At 37.5% G+C, this 18,103-nt stretch overlaps 1 protein-coding gene across 5 annotated transcripts in view; it reads right to left on the bottom strand.

The window, feature by feature from the left end:
* SPATA5 (spermatogenesis associated 5) overlaps positions 1-18,103 on the bottom strand; it is a 407,907-nt gene that overhangs the window by 256,705 nt on the left and 133,099 nt on the right. For all 5 annotated transcript variants that reach the window (XR_004055479.1, XM_010362515.2, XM_030925424.1 and 2 more), the window contains exon 14: positions 4,102-4,228. Coding sequence is in view for 4 of the 5 variants with exons in the window: in XM_010362515.2 (XP_010360817.1) it covers positions 4,102-4,228 (127 nt within the window). In the remaining variant the exon portion in view is untranslated. The remainder of the gene's footprint in view (positions 1-4,101; positions 4,229-18,103) is intronic.

The following is an 18,103-nucleotide window of genomic DNA, read 5'->3' as shown; positions in this document are numbered from 1 at the left end:
ACTTAAAGCTATTATTTCACAAACACACAGATAAATAATGTGACGCTGTGGGTGGGCATAGGAGCATTAAGTTTTCTCTTCCTTCTAATTATAATTTTCTTGTTTTACCTCCTAGTAAAGTTTGTATCTTCTAAAGTCAACATAAAGATGATGCTGGCACAAGGCTTCCAACTCATCTTATCTTCTGACACAGAAAATGAAAACATCCTGCTGTTGGGCTCCTTACATCAGGTATCTGGAGATTTTTACTCCTCCCATGCTAGGCAGTGCCTATGTTTATAAAATCAGCAGGAAGCACTTACAGACGATAGACCTGTGCCCATCTGCAGCCCTTTAAGATTAAGGAGGAGTTTCTAATCTGAGGGGGGGATGAAGTAGGAGACCAATAGGACTTGTTTTCTGGTGAAAACTCTGCTGAACAAAACAAGATCTAGTCCAGATGAGGCAAAGTGAAGAAAGTGGCCAAAGCCAGCAGATGGCAACAAAAGCGATCTCTAGCAGAGCTCAATGCTCATTGGCATAAGACACTGCCACCAGAACCACAGCAGTTAACAAATGTCATGGTAGTGACTCAAAAGTTACCACCCCTGGCCGGGCGCGGTGGCTCAAGCCTGTAATCCCAGCACTTTGGGAGGCCGAGACGGGCGGATCACAAGGTCAGGAGATCGAGACCATCCTGGCTAACACGGTGAAACCCCGTCTCTACTAAAAAATACAAAAAAAACTAGCCAGGCGAGGTGGCGGGCGCCTGTAGTCCCAGCTACTCGGGAGGCTGAGGCAGGAGAATGGCGGGAACCCGGGAGGCGGAGCTTGCAGTGAGCTGAGATCTGGCCACTGCACTCCAGCCCGGGCGACAAAGCGAGACTCCATCTCAAAAAAAAAGTTACCACCCCTTTCCATGGCAGTGACCCAGAAGTTACCCTTTCGTAGACTCAATTTGTGTTAACTCACCCTTCAATTTGCATGTAAATGAAAGTGGGCATAAGTGAGTATAAACACAGTTGCCAAAAGCCCATAACTTGCCAACTCTGGGTGCACTGCTTATGAGTCAGTCCTGCACCATAAGGGGCAGTACCAATCAATAAAAGATTGCTGTCTAACACCACCAGTGGGCTCTTGAATTCTTTCCTGGGTGTAGCCAAGAACCCTCCTAGGCTATGCCCCAATTCTGGGGCCGGCCTGTCCTGTATCACCCTGATAGAAACATACCTTCTCCCACTTATTCAATCAAATGCTAATCTAGGTGCTACTGTGAAGGGCTTTTGCAGGAACCTGAATCAGCTGACTTCAAGGTCCAGAGATTTTTTCTCAATAAGACTAACCTCATCAGATGAGCGCTCCAAAAGGACAGGGCTTTTCCTGGCAAAGGAAATTTGAAGTGTGACAGGGATAAAACATAACGGAGTTTTCCATTGCTGTTTCTGATGGTGGAGGAGGCTGTGTGACAAGGAATGTGGGTAGTCTCTAGGAGCTGAGAGTGGCTCCTAGCTGACATCAGGTAAGGTAATTCAGTCTTTAGTCCTCAGCCCCAATCACAAGTGAGTTGTGCCACAATCATGTGAGCTTAGAAACATGAACTCCTAATGAGAATGCACTCTAGCCAACACTGTGTTTTCAGTCTTTAGTTTAAATCCTGCGCAGACAAACTAGTCATAATGTGCCCATCTTCTAACCTAAGACATGTGAACTAACAAATGGGTGTGAAGCTACTAAATTTGGGATAATTTGTTACACAGCAAGAAAACAACAACGCAAGCACTAAACAGGGCAAGTCAGACAGCTTGATTTAGAAAAATGCAGTTAAGTTTATTGTAAGCCTTACATCCTACTTCAAGAAATATATCTAATATCGAGGACATCCAGCATTAGGAAGTCAAAGAAGGCTACTATCAGATTGGGCCCAGACAAAAATCCTAAGACATTTTAGAGCTTATTAACCACAGGGAAACCAGGAAATAAATATCATAAAAATACAATGAATTCTTACCAGGAAAAAGATTTTTGATTCAGCACCTTTATTTGTGAAACCAGAGGCAGAATTAGGTAAACTTTAAGGCTCTTTCAGCAGTTTCTACAGTCCTTGTTAAGATACAGTCTTATACTTTGTATAGACTTCAGAGATGCCTTAACACCAACCCAGTTTCTATAAATACTAAGAACTCACCTATCTTCTAATAAAATACCGCATCAGTAAGGGAATGTTTTTTTTTAAGGTCCAAAGCTTTCCTTCATTTAACCAAAGGATCTTTATCACATAGCAAAATACCTAACCAAAGCAAGGTTTTCTTGCCACATAATAGTTACATTCAAAGGGGTCTTTTTTAAAAATCACATTTTTTAAAACTGAAAGTATGTGTATATGTACACAGGAAGAAAGTAGCTCATAAAGTCATACACAAGGCAATAATATTAATGACAATAAAAAAGGGAAACTGGTTCATGCTCTGAGAGCAAATGTTTACTCAACTTAAATCCTTATAAAATATTACATATTAGACATAAATGAGGCACTTAAATTACTGAACTCCTTTATTAAATTATGACCTAGGGAAAAAGTGGTAGTAATAGTTTAAAAGGATTGGCTTTTGCTATAAAGACACATCCACATGTATGTTTATTGCGGCACTATTCACAATAGCAAAGACTTGGAATCAACCCAAATGTCCATCAGTGACAGACTGGATTAAGAAAATGTGGCACATATACACCATGGAATACTATGGAGCCATAAAAAAGGATGAGTTCATGTCCTTTGTAGGGACATGGATGCAGCTGAAAACCATCATTCTCAGCAAACTAACGCAAGAACAGAAAACCAAACACCGCATGTTCTCACTCATAGGTGGGAACTGAACAATGAGATCACTTGGACACGGAAAGGGGAACATCACACACTGGGGCCTATTGTGGGGAGGTGGGAGGGGAGAGGGATGGCATTGGGAGTTATATCTGATGTAAATGACGAGTTGATGGGTGCTGACGAGTTGATGGGTGCAGCACACCAACAGGGCACATGTATACATATGTAATAAACCTGCACGTTCTGCACATGTACCTTAGAACTTAAAGTATAATATAAATAAATAAATAAATAAAGGATTGGCTTTGCACTTATACTACTTAATTTAATGTAACAGCCTGAGTAACTTCTTTAAAAAAATAGAAGAATCCATTATTTTTATTCTAAATACTTTAAAAACAACAATCAGGACAGTACTTCTTCAAAGTTACTGTGCTGATGGTAACTGGAATCTAACTAGTACTTGCTAAATAGCTAGAATATACCTTCATATAAATGAAAATGTTGAAAACTCTGGAAGAATAAATTAGATGAAAGAAAGAATTCCAAAGAAATCCAAAACTTCAATTCTCTAGAGAAATATGTTAAAAGTAAGATACAAGATAGGGGAGTAGATATTGAAGAGTTATGAACCACAAGAAATGGTCCTTACTGAACCATAAGAAATAAAAATGTAAATAAAAGCTTTCCTTTGTTCTCTTAATTTCCTTTAGTTTAAGATCCTTTGTAGGACAGCTCTCTGGGTGATCTTGGAATGACCCAGTTCTCTCTCTCCCCTCATAGCTCTCAAGAATAACTGTAGCATGTGCAGGAAATGCAATATCCTGAGACAGGGAGGGACTGGCTGGAACAGCCCAGGTTCTACTCCAGTCCTCCCCTAGAAACTCCAACACTTTAGACCAGTGAGTCTCACATCCTCAGTGTATAAAACCCGGAACAGGGTGCCTTCCAGAGGCCCTCAGCTGCAGTGCAAGTGGGGCACATGCAGTCAAGATTCCATTCACCCAGGGCAGCTTTCCTGAATCTTGAGAGACTGGCTTGCAATGAATCCTAGGCCTCTGTTGTATCTTGCTGCCTATCTGTAAGTGGTAAACTTGCTTCATATAACTTGTATGCAAGAGTGTTCTGTCTTACCAGACTCAGACAAAATGGTAGCCAGTCCACAGTGAACCTGCTTCATATTCTTCAATATCCTCTAAATGAAATACTGATTAGAAAGTAATTTGACAAAAACAAAAACCTGATAAAATCAAACGAACCAGTTCTTGATTTTATAATATCCACAATGCCTTCTCTCTTACCTTGTCTATCCTATCTGGGCGGTTAGTAGCTGCCAAAATGGTCACATCCTTTAGCTGTTCAATCCCATCCATTTCTGTTAAGAGCTGAGCCAAAACACGATCAGCCACATTCCCAGCACCTAAAGAACTGATTTTGAAAATACAGTTTAAAAAATATCTTTAACCTATCTTCAAATACTGTATCTATTAATTTTTAAAGGTCCTATAGTCTATAACAAGAAAAATCATGTCTATTTTCAAATATGAAGTATACCTTTGAGACTTTATTTACTGTATTATCATATCCCAAAACAAACTGTATTCAAATCATTTATTTTCCTCTATCATCAACCATGTTCATTTTCATTCCAAAACTAAAATATTTAAATAAATGTCAGAAATAAAAGCACTGAAAAACAAGGTATAAGATTATTTAAAATAGTTCATCAAATACATACAGAATTGTTCAATCAATGTTTATATTCTGCATGGTAAATATGTTGACAGAAATTAGGAATAAAAAATTGAGTAAGATGCAAACTCATTCCTCTCATGAAACCTAAAGTCTATGTGAAATAAAAAACTCATTACACATCCATAACAACTAGGATATTTCTGATGTTTCTTCATAAATATTAGGAATATTTTTAAAATACATCAGAAGGTAGGTAATCACCACAATTCCCACTTTTTGAGAAATAGGCAAAGAAAGCATGCTAGGTTTTTTCCTTTGGCTTATGTACCAAGTTAATTAGAAAGCCAGTTCTCAACACACTATCCTTTATTTTAACTTCATGTCCTTTGACCACAAAAAAATTACTAAAGTTTTTAAGAAATAAACTCGGGCCAGGCGCAGTGGCTCACGCCTGTAAACCTTTGGGAGGTCGAGGCAGGTGGGTCACTTGAGGCCAGGAGTTCAAGACCAGCCTGGCCAACATGGCCAAACCCCATCTCTACTAAAAAAAAAAAAAAAAAAAAAACAAAAAAAATTAGGTGTGGTGGCATGCACATGTAATCCCAGCTATTCAGGAGGCCGCGGCATGAGAATATCTTGAACCTGGGAGGTGAAGGTTGCAGTAGGCAGAGATCATGCCACTGCACTCCAGCCTGGGGAACAGAGTGAGATTCTGTCCCCACCCCTGCCCCAAAAAAGAAGTAAACTCAACAGATCTTACTAATGAACAAAACCCTGTATGACACAATCAAAATGTGCAAAACAACTCTCATTAGCAATAGCTTAGATTTCCTCCAAGACCAACTGGAATTGATAAATATGTAATAAACCACTGAGTGGACAACTATAGAGTAACACAGCGTTGTAAGTGTATTAAACATGTAAATTCAATCGGATGCACTTGGGTGGAAGAGGACATAAAGTAGAAGGAGACACACACCCAATGACTTTGTTAGCACCTGTGACAAAGAAGGGTACCTCAGTATAATCATCATGTAATATATTTAATAATAAGGTAATCAGCACCTCTAAATGACAGTATTTAGACCTCAACATGGATTATAAGTTCAAAAATTTGACTTAGTGCATCCACAGGAAAGTAGCCTCCAACTCACACTAATCAAATGCACACAAGGTTGTCATACAAATCACAATGCTCATTTATTAATTTACATGGTTTTCTCCAGTATTTAAAATATATGGGACTAAAGAGTACTTGCAAAGTCAATGAGAACTGTTTTGGGCACTAATTTTTGCAAGTAGCTACTCTGCCAGTACACAAATCTGCTTATTTGACTGTACCTAAGAATAAACATTGAATACTATAAACAGATAGATTCTATGTCTATATTAGACCGTTCTCACACTGCTATAAAGAACTACCTGAGACTGGGTAATTTATGAAGAGAACAGTATTAATTGATTCACAATTCCACTTAACAGCAAGCATGACCGGGAGACCTCAGGAAACTAACAATTATGGCTGAAGGAGAAGAGGAAGCAAGGACTTTTTCACATGGCAGGAGGAGAGAGAGAGACAGAGCAAGAAGGGGGAAGTGCCACACACTTTTAAATCATCAGATCTCATAAGATCTCACTCACTATCATGAGAACTGCAAGGCAGAAATCTGCCCCCATGATCCAATCACCTCCCACCAGGAGGATCTTCTTAGATCCTCCAACATACAGAGATTACAATTTGATGTGAGATTTGGGTGGAGATGCAGAGCCAAACACTATCAACACCCTTCAAAAGATTCTCCATAATATAACTTTTCCACATGTGAGTTTAACTCTCAAGTAGAAACACAGTTGGCAAAAGCTTTAAGAGGTCTTTCATAATTACTACAAGCATAGTAAATACTGCAGGCTGCCAATAAATTACATCAGAGGCCTTTAATTGTATCTACTCTGCGAATCACTTGTGATTCTATACCAGAAAAAACTCAGGAAGGCGATACAGACTGGTCTCAGGAGAGTCAAGGTGTGCTGTCATAAGAAAGATGGTTTCTAAGGTAAAACCTAAAAACTTGGTGGGTATCAGGCAAACAAAGGGTGAAAGGAGGGAAAGAGAGAGAACACAGGATACTAAAAACTGGATAAAGTGCACAATGGCTCAGCATAACAGTAAAGTGAAAACATAAAAGATAGTATAGAAAAATAAACCAAGGCTGAATAACAAAGACCTTGTTATCCAAATCACGGAGTTTGGATTTTGCGCTACAGTTAATGAGATGTTTCAACTAGAGACATGACCTAATCACATCTGTGTTTTTGAGAAACATCATGGTTGCTTGCAGTGTAGAGAAGAGACAATAAAAGGACAGTATTGGTCCAATTTCTGGTCCAGAATGTTAAGAGCTTGGAAGTCTTCACTCTGTCCTAAGAGCAAGTAAAAAGCTGAACAAACTGAAAAACCAACTCTTCTTAGATCCATCATATTAGTAAGGTCACAGGGCAAATCATTGCCCCCAAAATTGGAGAGACAGACAGCCCAGGTACAGAAAATCACAACTTTCTGGAGCAGAAACCCACAAAGAGAAACCTCCATGAGAGCCAGTGCCAGCGTAGGAAAACCGGAAATGTAATTAACAAACTGCTGGAGGTTCAGCGTTTGACAAGTCTGAGAGTCGTAGAGCGGGGTCCCTCACACATTTGTGAGTTTTATCTTCAGGAACTACACCAGCTTCTCACAGTGAAGATCTGAGAAAAATCCCCCTGTGCGTCGGGCAGGGGGAAGGAAAAATACCCATTGTGAAATACACTAGAGCACTCTCTTCTTAAAAAGGACTGCTCCTCAGGAGAAAATGTTTTCCCAGAGCTTATGTTATTGAGGTTTTATTAGAGACCAACTGACCCAGAAGAAGAGAAATACCCAACTTCAGCCCTCTCTAGCCTTTCCCATGGGAGAATGAAAATAAAAAACTCCAGCTCCGTCTAGCCATCCTGTCCTACCTAAGGGGAGAAAACTGTGAGGTTCACAGTCCAAGACTCACTAAAAGACTGAGACCTAGGCCGGGCGTGGTGGCTCAAGCCTGTAATCCCAGCACTTTGGGAGGCCGAGACGGGCGGATCACAAGGTCAGGAGATCGAGACCATCCTGGCTAACATGGTGAAACCCCGTCTCTACTAAAAAATACAAAAAACTAGCTGGGCGTGGTGGCGGGTGCCTGTAGTCTCAGCTACTTGGGAGGCTGAGGCAGGAGAATGGCGTAAACCCCGGAGGTGGAGCTTGCAGTGAGCTGAGATCTGGCCACTGTACTCCAGCCTGGGTGACAGAACGAGACTCCGTCTCAAAAAAAAAAAAAAAAGAAAAGAAAAGACTGAGACCTAATCATAGGACCATGGAACACTCCTTCAAATACTCTCCATAACACCTTACCATTATATCACTAAAGCCCCATTTACTGCAGTTCATTGTATCCTGTATATCATGTCTGGCTATCAAAGAAAGATTACAAGGCCTACTAAGAGGGAAATACTACAGTTTGAAGAAATTGAGTACACATCAAAACCAAAGTCAAATGTGGCAGAAGCACTAGAAGTATCAGACCAGGAAGTTTTTTTAAAAACTATGATTAATATGTTAAGGATTCTAATGGACAAAGTAGACAACAAGTAAGAAACGATAATATAAGCAGAGAGATGGAAATTCTAAGTGAGAATCAAAAAGAAATCCTATCAAAAAGAAATGCTAGAGATTAAAAGCACTGTAACAGAAATAGAGATTACATCTGATGGGCTCATTAGTCAACTGGAAACAGCTGAGGAAAGAATCGCTGTACTTAAGGATATATATATACAAACTTCCAAAACTGAAAAGCAAGGATAAAGAAAACTTTATAAAAACAAAATACTGGACTAGATTTAAAAAATAATAATAAAACCACACAGAACAAAATATCCAAGAACTATGGAGCAAATACAAAAGGTGTAGCATGTGTAATAGGAACACCAAAATAAGAAAGAACAGAACAATACTTGAAGAAATGTTCACTGAGAATTTCCCCAGATTAATGTCAGATACACATCCAGGAAGCCCAGGGAACACTAAGCAGAATAAACGTAAAAACAAACAAACAAACAAAAAAAGCTACACATAGGCAGAAAATCAAAAGTTTTTCAAAAACCTTTAAGAAGTCACATGTCGAGGGGTGAGGACCTCCTTATTTACACAAGAGCAAGAATTACATTAACTTCTCCTCAGAAACCATGTGAGCAAAAAGAAAGTGAAGTGAAATATTTAAATTATTGAGAGAAAAAAACCCACCAATGTATAATTTTATATCCTGCAAAAACATCCTTCAAAAGTGAAGGAGAAAAATTTTCTCAAATAAAAATAAGGAATTTGTTGCTAGTAGACGTGCCTTGCAAGAAATGTTTAAAGTTCTTCAGAAAGAAGAAAACTAATATATAGGTCAGAAATTTTGATCTATATAAAGAAAGAGAAAGAAGAAATAAAGAAGATAAAAACTTTAATTTTTCCTACTTTTAACTGATCTAACAAAAGTTTGTTCAAAATAACAACAATGTATTTGATACCTATAGTTTATGGACAAGTGAAATGAATGACAAAAATGATACAAGGGACATGGGACGGATAACTTAGGAATATTTTGTTATTATAAGGTACTTGCACTATCTGTGAAGTGAACAAGGCTATTTGAAAGTAGAAATATATTGCAAAACTTAGGGTTAACAACTGAAAAACAAACAAAAAAACCCAAAAAACTTTGCAGTCTAAGAAAAGAGATAAAATAACATAAAATGCTCAATTAAAGCCATGAAAAAGAAGAAGAAATGGAAATGAAGAACAAGGGCGACTAACAGAAAACAGTAACAAATATGATAGATATTAATCCAACTATATCAATAATCATTTTACACATCAATGGCCTAAATGCACCAATTAAAGAACAGAGATTGAATGAATAAAAAAAAAAGAGACCTAACTATATATTGTTTACAAGAAACCCACTTTACCATAAAAAACAAATATAGTTTAAAAATAAAAGAATGAAGAGAGACGTACAATGCTAACACTAAACCAAAGAAAGCTGGAGTGGCTGTATGGATTCCAGACACAGCAGACTTTAAGCATGCAAAATTCTCAGAGACCAAAAGGGGTATTATATAATGATAAAGGGGTAAACTGTCTAAGAAGACAGAACAATCCTTAATGTGTATTAATCTAATAACAAATCAGCAAAACATGTGAGGCAAAAACTAATAGAACTACAAGGAGAAGCAGATGAATACACTACTATAGCTGAAAACTTCAACATCCCTTTATTAGAAACAGACAGATCCAACAGGCCAAAAAAAAAAAAAAAAATTAGTAAGAACATAGTTGAACTAAATAGCAATTCAACTGGATATAACTTATATCTATAAACAGCCAACACATTCTTCATAAACTCAGATAGAACATTTACCAAGACAGACCACATTCTTGTCCATACAACACACATGAACAAATTTAAAAGAAATCATAGAATGTCTGCTTTCAGATCAAAATAGAATTAAACTAAAAGTTAACAGCAAACAGCTAAAAAAAAAAAAAAAAAAAAAAAATTCCAAAATACTTAAAGACTGAACAACACACTTGTAATACATAGGACAAAAAAGAAACTTCAAGAGAAATTTTAATATATTTTTAGGCCAGGTACAGTAGCTCACGCCTGTAATCTCAGAACTTTGGGAGGCCGAGGTGGGAGGATTTCTCGAAGCCAGGAGTTGGAGACCTGCTTTAGCAAAACAGTGAGACCCCATCTCCATAAAAAATAAAATAAATGCAGCTGAGCATGGTGATGCATGTCTGTAGTTGTAGCTAGTTGGGAGGCTGAGACAGGACGATCACTTGAGCCAGGGAGGTTGAGACTTTAGTGAGCTGTGATTGCACAACTACATTGTGGTGTGGACAACAGAGCAAGACCCTGACTGTCTCTCTTTCTCTCTCTCTCTCTAAATATATATATATACACACACACGCACACATTGATAGATACACTAGTTTTACAGATATATATCTATAAATATATAGACAAAGAAATAGAACTTATCAAAGTTCTATTGTCTACAAATATATAGATAAAGAAAATAGAACTTATCAAAATTTATCGATGCAGAGAAAGCAGTACTTAAAGCAAAACTTACAGTATTTAATGTATTAGAGAAGATCTAAAAACAATACTAAGCTTTCACCTTAAGCAACCAGAAGAGCAAACTAAAACAAGCAGAACGAAAGAAATAATAAAAATTAGAGCAGAAATCAATGAAATCTAAAATAGGAAGTAAAAAGAGAAACAATGAAACTAAAAGTTGGATCTTTCAGAGAATCAATAAAATCAATAAGCCTCTATCCAGGCTAAGAAAAAAAGAGAAAAGATATAAATTCCTAATATCAGATATGACAGAGGATACATCACTACAGATCTTATACATATTAAAAGGAAAATTTTAAAAAACAAAGACATCCTATGCCCCAAAATTTGATAACCTAGGTGAAATGAATAAATTCCTTTAAAAAATTCAATCTGCCAAAACCCACACAAGAATAGACAAACTGAACAGGCCTGTGTCTGTTAAAGAAATTAAATAAATAATTAATAACCTTTCAAAACAGAAAGCACAAAACCCAGACAGTTTCCTGGTGAATTCAACCAAATATTTAAGGACAAAGCTATATCGGTTCTCTAATCTCTTTTAGAAAACAGAAGCAGAGGGAATACTTCCTAACTCATTCTATGAAGCCACAATTAGACGAATACCAAAATCAAATGAAGATATCACAAAAAAAGAAAACTACAGACAAATATTGCCCATAAGCATAGATACAACAATCCTCAACAAAATCTTACCAAATCAAATCCAGCAACATGTAAAAATAATTATGAAGTGGGAGGATTACATTAGCCCAGGAGTTCAAGAATGCAGTCAGCTATGATTGTGCCACTACACTCCAGCTTGGGCGACAGACTGAGACCCTGTCTCTTAAAAAAAATAATATAAAGAAAAAAAGAATAATTATATGCCATAACCAAGTGGAATTTATTCCAGGTACACAAGGCTAGTTTAACATTTGAAAATATTACATTACAATTGATGTTACAACTGATGTAACATTACATCAATTTATTTAATCCATCACATCAACAGACTGAGGAAAAAAAATCTCATAATCATATAAATAGATGAAGAAAACATTTGACACAAAATCCAATACCCATTATTGGTTAAAAAAAAAAAAAAAAAAAAAAAACGGCAAACTAGGAATAGAGCCTAACTTCCTCAATTTGATAAGGAACAGCTACAAAAAACCTACAGCTAACATCATACTTAATGGTGAGAAATTAGAAGCTTTCCTGCTATGATTAAGAACAAGACAAGGATGACCCCTCTGACCATTCCTTTCAACAGCACACTATATGAGAAAGGAAAATAAAAGGTACAGATAGGGGAGGAAGAAATAAAAGTGTCTTTGTAGATGATGTGATCATCTACGTAGAAAATGTGAAATTATCAACAAAAACACTTCTGAATCTAATAAGCAATTATAGCAAGGTTGCAGGATACAAGGTTAACCCATAAAGTAACTGCTTTCTTATATATCAGCAATTAAAAAGTGTTTCAAATTAAAAACACATTATAAAAAAAAACACATTATCATTTACATTAGCACCACAAAAAAACTGAGTTATAACTCTAACAAAATTTGTACAAAATCTGTATGAGAAAAAATACAAACAATAATGAAAGAAAAATGGAGAAAAGCTAAATAAATGGAGAGATATTCCACACACACGGAAAGATTCAACACTGTTAAGATGTCAATTCTTTTCAACTTGATCCATAGATTCAATGCAATCCCAACCAAAATTCCAACAAGTTATTGTGTGAATATTGACAAACCCATTATAAAGTTTATACTGAAAGGCAAAAGATCCAGAATAGCTAATTCAATATTGAAGGAAAAGAACAAAGTTGCAGGACTGACAGTATCCAAATTCAAGACTACCTATAAAGCGACAGTATACAAAACAGTGTGGTACTGGCAAAAAAAAAAAAAAAAAAAAAAAAAAAAAAAAAAAAAAACACAAAGAGAGAGAGAGAGAGAGAGAGAGACACAAAGTGATCAACAGAACAGAACAGACAGCCTAGTAATAGACCCACATAAATACAGCTGGCTGATCTTTGGCATAGTAGCAAAGGCAATACAAGGGAGCAAAGTTGGTCCTTTTAACAAATGATGCTGGAACAAGTGTACATCCACATGCAAAACAAATGAATCTAGACACACCCCTTACACTTATTCCAAAAACTGACTCAGAGTGGATTACAAAGCTACATGTAAAACATAAACTATAAAACACCTAGAAGACAGCATAAGAGAAAACCAAGATGACCTTGGGTACGGAAATGACTATTTAGGTACGAGGGCAATGACATCCTCCACAAATAAAACAACTGATAAACTGGTCATTATTAAAACAAAAACCTTGTGCTCTGTAAAAGACAACATCAAGAAAATGAGAAGGCAAGCCACAGACTGGGAGAAAATATCTGCAAAAGACATCTGATAATGACTGTTATCCAAAACATACAAAGAATTCTTAAAACTTGACAAGCAAACAAGCAGATTAAAAAATGGGTCAAAAACTGAACAAACACTTCACCAAAGAAAAGAGGCAAACAACAAGCATATGAAAAGATGGTCAACATCATATATCATTAGGGAATGGCAAATAAAAACAGTAAAATACCATTACGTATCCATTAGAATGGCCCAAATCAGGAAATCTGCCAACACCAAAGGCTGATGAAGCTGTGGAGCAACAGAAACTTTCATTCACTGCTGATGGGAATACAAAATGGTACAACCACTCTGGAAGACAGTTTGGAAGTTCCAAAAATAAACTCTCAGAAAACTAAAAATACTCTTACCATAGGTTCCAGCAATTGCATTCGGGAATATTTATCAAAAGGAATAGAAAACGTATGTCCACACAAAAACTTCCATACAGATGTTCCTAGAAGCTTTATTCAGTTTTCCTAACTTGGAAGCAACCAAGATGTCCTTCAATAGGTGAATGGGTGAACTGTGGTAGGTCCGGACAACGGAATATTATTCTGTGCTAAAAGGAAATCAGCTACCAAGTTATGAGAAGGCATGGAGGAATATTAAATGCATACTACTACATGAAAGAATCCAATCTGGAAAAGCTACATATTGCATTACTCCAACTACAGGAACACTGCATAGGAATGTATAGGACATTCCAAAAGAGACAAAACTACGTAGACATAAAAGGATCAGTTGCCAGGTGTTAGGGAGGAGGCAGAGATGAATAGGGATGGCACAAAGGATTTTTAATGCAGTGGAACTATTCTGTACTACAGTATAATGGCAGATACATGTTATTACACATTCATCCAAACCCACAAAATATACAACATCAAGAGTTAACCCTAATGTTAACTACGGACTTTGGGTGAAAATAATGTGTCAATGTAGGTTTATAGATTGTAACAAATGTTATCACTGTCCCACAGGATGTTAATAGTTAGGGAGGCTGTGTGTTTCTGGAGACAGAATATATAAGAGAACTATGTACTTTCCACTCAATGTTGGTGTGAACCTAAAACTACTTTAAAGAAAATTCTATTTAGAAAAAAATAAATAAATTTTTAGGAGTATTATTGATGTCAGTCAATTAGAAAAATGTTGGAGCAATCCAGGACGGATAGTTAGCTGTCTGAATCAAAATCATGGCAAAAGAGACAAAAGTGGATATATGTGAGAAATATTAAGGAAATACAATCAATAGGGCTAATAAACTAATGTCTCCATGGAGTCACTGGATGAAAAAAAAAATTAACTGTAAACATGGTGGGTTGTCCTGTGGGACAACTGGAGATTTAGATATTTAGATTTAGAAAGAGGTATAAAATGGGAATACAAATTGTACCAGTCCTTGTCATAAAGGTGGTACCTGGAGAATGGAAATAGATCACCTAGAAAAAGTATAGCATGAGAAGAAAGGTAAACGTATAATGAACAGAATGTTAATACCAGTATTTTAGGTACAGGAAGTGGTAGAGGAATTAGCAAAGGAGAAGGGGTGTGCAATAGTCAGCTGGGGCTGCCAGAGCAAAATAACATAAATCAAGTGGTTATAAACAACAGAAATTATTTTCTCACATTCAGGTGGATGGAAGTCCAAGATCAGCATGCCAGAATGGGCAAGTTCTAGCCAGAGCTCTCTTATTGGCTTGCAGGTGGCTGCCTTCTCGTTGTGTCCTCAGATGGCAGAGACTGAGTGAGAACACAAACTCAAGAGACAGCGCTAGCTCTCTGCTATCTCCTGTTATAAAGGCACTAATCCCATCATGTGGGAACTACCCTTATGACTTCATCTAAACCTAATTACCTCCCAAAGGCTTCATCTCTAAATACCATCACATTGGGGGTTATGGCTTTAATATATGAATTTTAGGGATACCAGAGAAGAGGGAAGGAAAACAAGGAATAAAGGGCATAGTGTTTCAAGAAAGTTGAAGTTGGCCAGGTGCGGTGGCTCACGCCTGTAATCCCAGCACTTTGGGAGGCCGAGGCAGGTGGATCACGAAGTCAGGAGATCGAGACCATCCTAGCTAACATGGTGAAACCTCATCTCTACTAAAAATACAAAAAATTAGCTGGGTGTGGTGGCACGCGCCTGAAGTCCCAGTTACTCGTGAGGCTGAAGCAGCAGAATTGCTTGAACCTGGGAAGTGGAGGCTGCAGTGAGCCGAGACCTTGCCACTGCATTCCAGCCCGGGCAAGAAGACTAAAACTGCATCTCAAAAAAAAAAAAAAAAAAAAAAAAAAAAAAAAAAAAAAAAAAAAAAAGCTGGAATTAACTGTGTCAAATGTTTCTGAGTCAAGTAAAGAAATAAAAAAAACTCGATTTATCAATAGGAGGGCTATACTCCTAGCACTGGTGAGGGTTACACATCAACAAAAAAAAAGTTAACCTGACTACACTACTAGATAATACTGACTACACCACTAGAAACCAAAAATTCTTCTAATTTTTGTGCCCTACCTACAGGAGTTCATGTAACATAACTAAATAGCTCCAAAGGAATGGCCTACTTTCATCAAAAGACAAAATCCTGGGTCATGCCACATCTAATTTATGCATGCTATTGCTTGCTTTCCCTTCTAACAGGAGCTACATCCAAATAATGTCAGATCCTATCCTTAGTTATATATATCCTCTCTTTTTCTTCTAGTGAATCAGTAAGATGGCCAAGTGTCTTACTGGAAAGTGTGAATGTATTACTTGAGCTTACCAAGAAGTAAAAAAATAGCTAAGTAAGTTTTATCTCACGTTAGGCAAAGATCATTGTGGCATGGCAGGAGGAAGACTGGAAGAAAAATAAGGGGGATAAATTCATTAGAATGTATAACAATTCATTCAATTCAATTTATTCATTCAACAAACACTAGCTGGCAGGCACTATTCTAGGAAATAGAAATTAGAAGATTAAAGAAGGCTGTCCCTATTCCCTCAAGGAGTGTTGCATAAAGAGAACCCCTCATTCCTAACACCATTGCTCTCATAAAAACAGTAATAAACAACATGACAACTTCTTGAATAATGCAAAATAGAAGAAAATTAGAGCACAAAGGAGGACACTGGACAGTTCAAAAAGTCCCTAAGTGAAGGTAATCCTTATGCTAAACAAAGAACTGGTCGGAGGTAGCTGTTAGAAGACTGGTACTACAAGGGCTTTAATGTCTCATCTCTAAGTTTTTCAGCTATCCTGAAACAAAGGTTCAGAAACCCTGCTGTGCTTTAGAAGCACCCATGAATCTTTTAAAAAACAGATGCTAGGATAACAACCAAACCCATTGAGTCAATCTCTGCGCTTCCTAGGAATCCAAAGGTACTTTTTGGTAGCCATCTCCATTCTAGATTGAAGTTGGAGACTACTGAACATTACCTGACATGAGCTTGCACGTTACAGACACTTATAAATATTTATTGATAACCTGACTTGGGTCTTATGATGTGACCATTTATTTTAAAACTAGTTCTTCTACTAAGCCTGTGTAAATCCATGCTGTTTACCTCTATACGATTCCAGACAAAAGTCTCAGTTCCAAACATTGACTATTATTAATGCACAAAATATATGTTTTTAGGTGCACACTCAAAAGCAGCAAAATCAGTGTTTTGTACTACTGGGTATATGATTTCACAAACACTGCTAATACTACACACCTCATATGCACAATCTTTTATTCCTTGACATTCATTAAGGTTGAACTACAACTTCAGCAGAACAGGCTGATCTTGTGTTGTCTCTGCCTTCCAATAGTCAAAACAGATTTCTCGTCTGAACCTTTTTGGTGGTTTAACAAACAAATGTTCAATGTCAAATATACAAAAGATAATGTGCTAGATGAAGAAAAGCATTAAATCAGGTGCACATAGAGAAAAAAATCAGGAACAATCTAGCAGAAAAGACATGGCAATTGTCACCCAGTGCCCATTCAAGTGCCTTAACTAGAATGTTCCCTGCTTTTAACTGAATCATCCAATCCACTTCTGTTCCCCTCTCCCATGCTACTTTGTTATTAATATAATCTATATAAGATATGATTTTCTCTTACAAATAATGTGTGTTTTGGGAGATAATTCTCCATGGGTCTTTCACATTTCTTCAGTCTTGTGAGCAAGGCACGAACTCGGGTGATAGAAATGTTCTGGAATTAGTGGTGATGGCTGCATAATATTGTAAACGTACTGAAGTACCACTGAATTGTACACTTAAAATGGTGAAGAACAAAACAAGAAATCATGTCTCCCTCCAGAGCAAGAAGCAGGTTTGGTTAGAGCTTCGGAAGCTACACAATTTATCTACCTCCCTCAGGGGCAAAGGGCAAGCAACCTTACTTCCCAATATAAAAGATCTGAGTTAACCAAGAGTGGGATTCCTCTCCTGTAATGCAACCTACCAGATGTGTGGATATCCATATGGCCCATATGCATCACCTCTTTTGGATGCAGTGTAAAGGAGGAACTAATACAAACATACAGATATTCTTGCTGCTTGCTGTGCTGTGAATAATGAAATCATTTGTTTCTGACCCGTGAGCCTCAGGTTTCTGCCAGTATCCATGAAATGGTGGAAGGTTACTTGTTAGCCTTGAAGTAGAACAAAATCTCAGATCTTTCAGTTCTTGACTTAGACATCATGCAGGTAACAGAGCCAATAAGTGGTTTTAAGACAGAAAAAAGGGGCCGGGCATGGTGGCTCACGCCTGTAATCCCAGCACTTTGGGAGGCCGAGGTGGGCGGATCACAAGGTCAGGAGATCGAGACCATCCTGGTCAACATGGTGAAACCACGTCTCTACTAAAAATACAAAAAATTAGCCGGGCGTGGTGGCATACGCCTGTAGTCCCAGCTACTCAGGAGGCTGAGGCAAGAGAATGGTGTAAACCTGGGAGGCGGAGCTTGCAGTGAGTCGAGATCACGCCACTGCATTCCAGACTGGGCAACAAAGTGAGACTCT

Source organism: Rhinopithecus roxellana, chromosome 2 (genome assembly GCF_007565055.1).
Source record: "Rhinopithecus roxellana isolate Shanxi Qingling chromosome 2, ASM756505v1, whole genome shotgun sequence".
Taxonomy (NCBI): domain Eukaryota; kingdom Metazoa; phylum Chordata; class Mammalia; order Primates; family Cercopithecidae; genus Rhinopithecus; species Rhinopithecus roxellana.
This window is presented reverse-complemented; position numbering and strand designations above follow the sequence as displayed.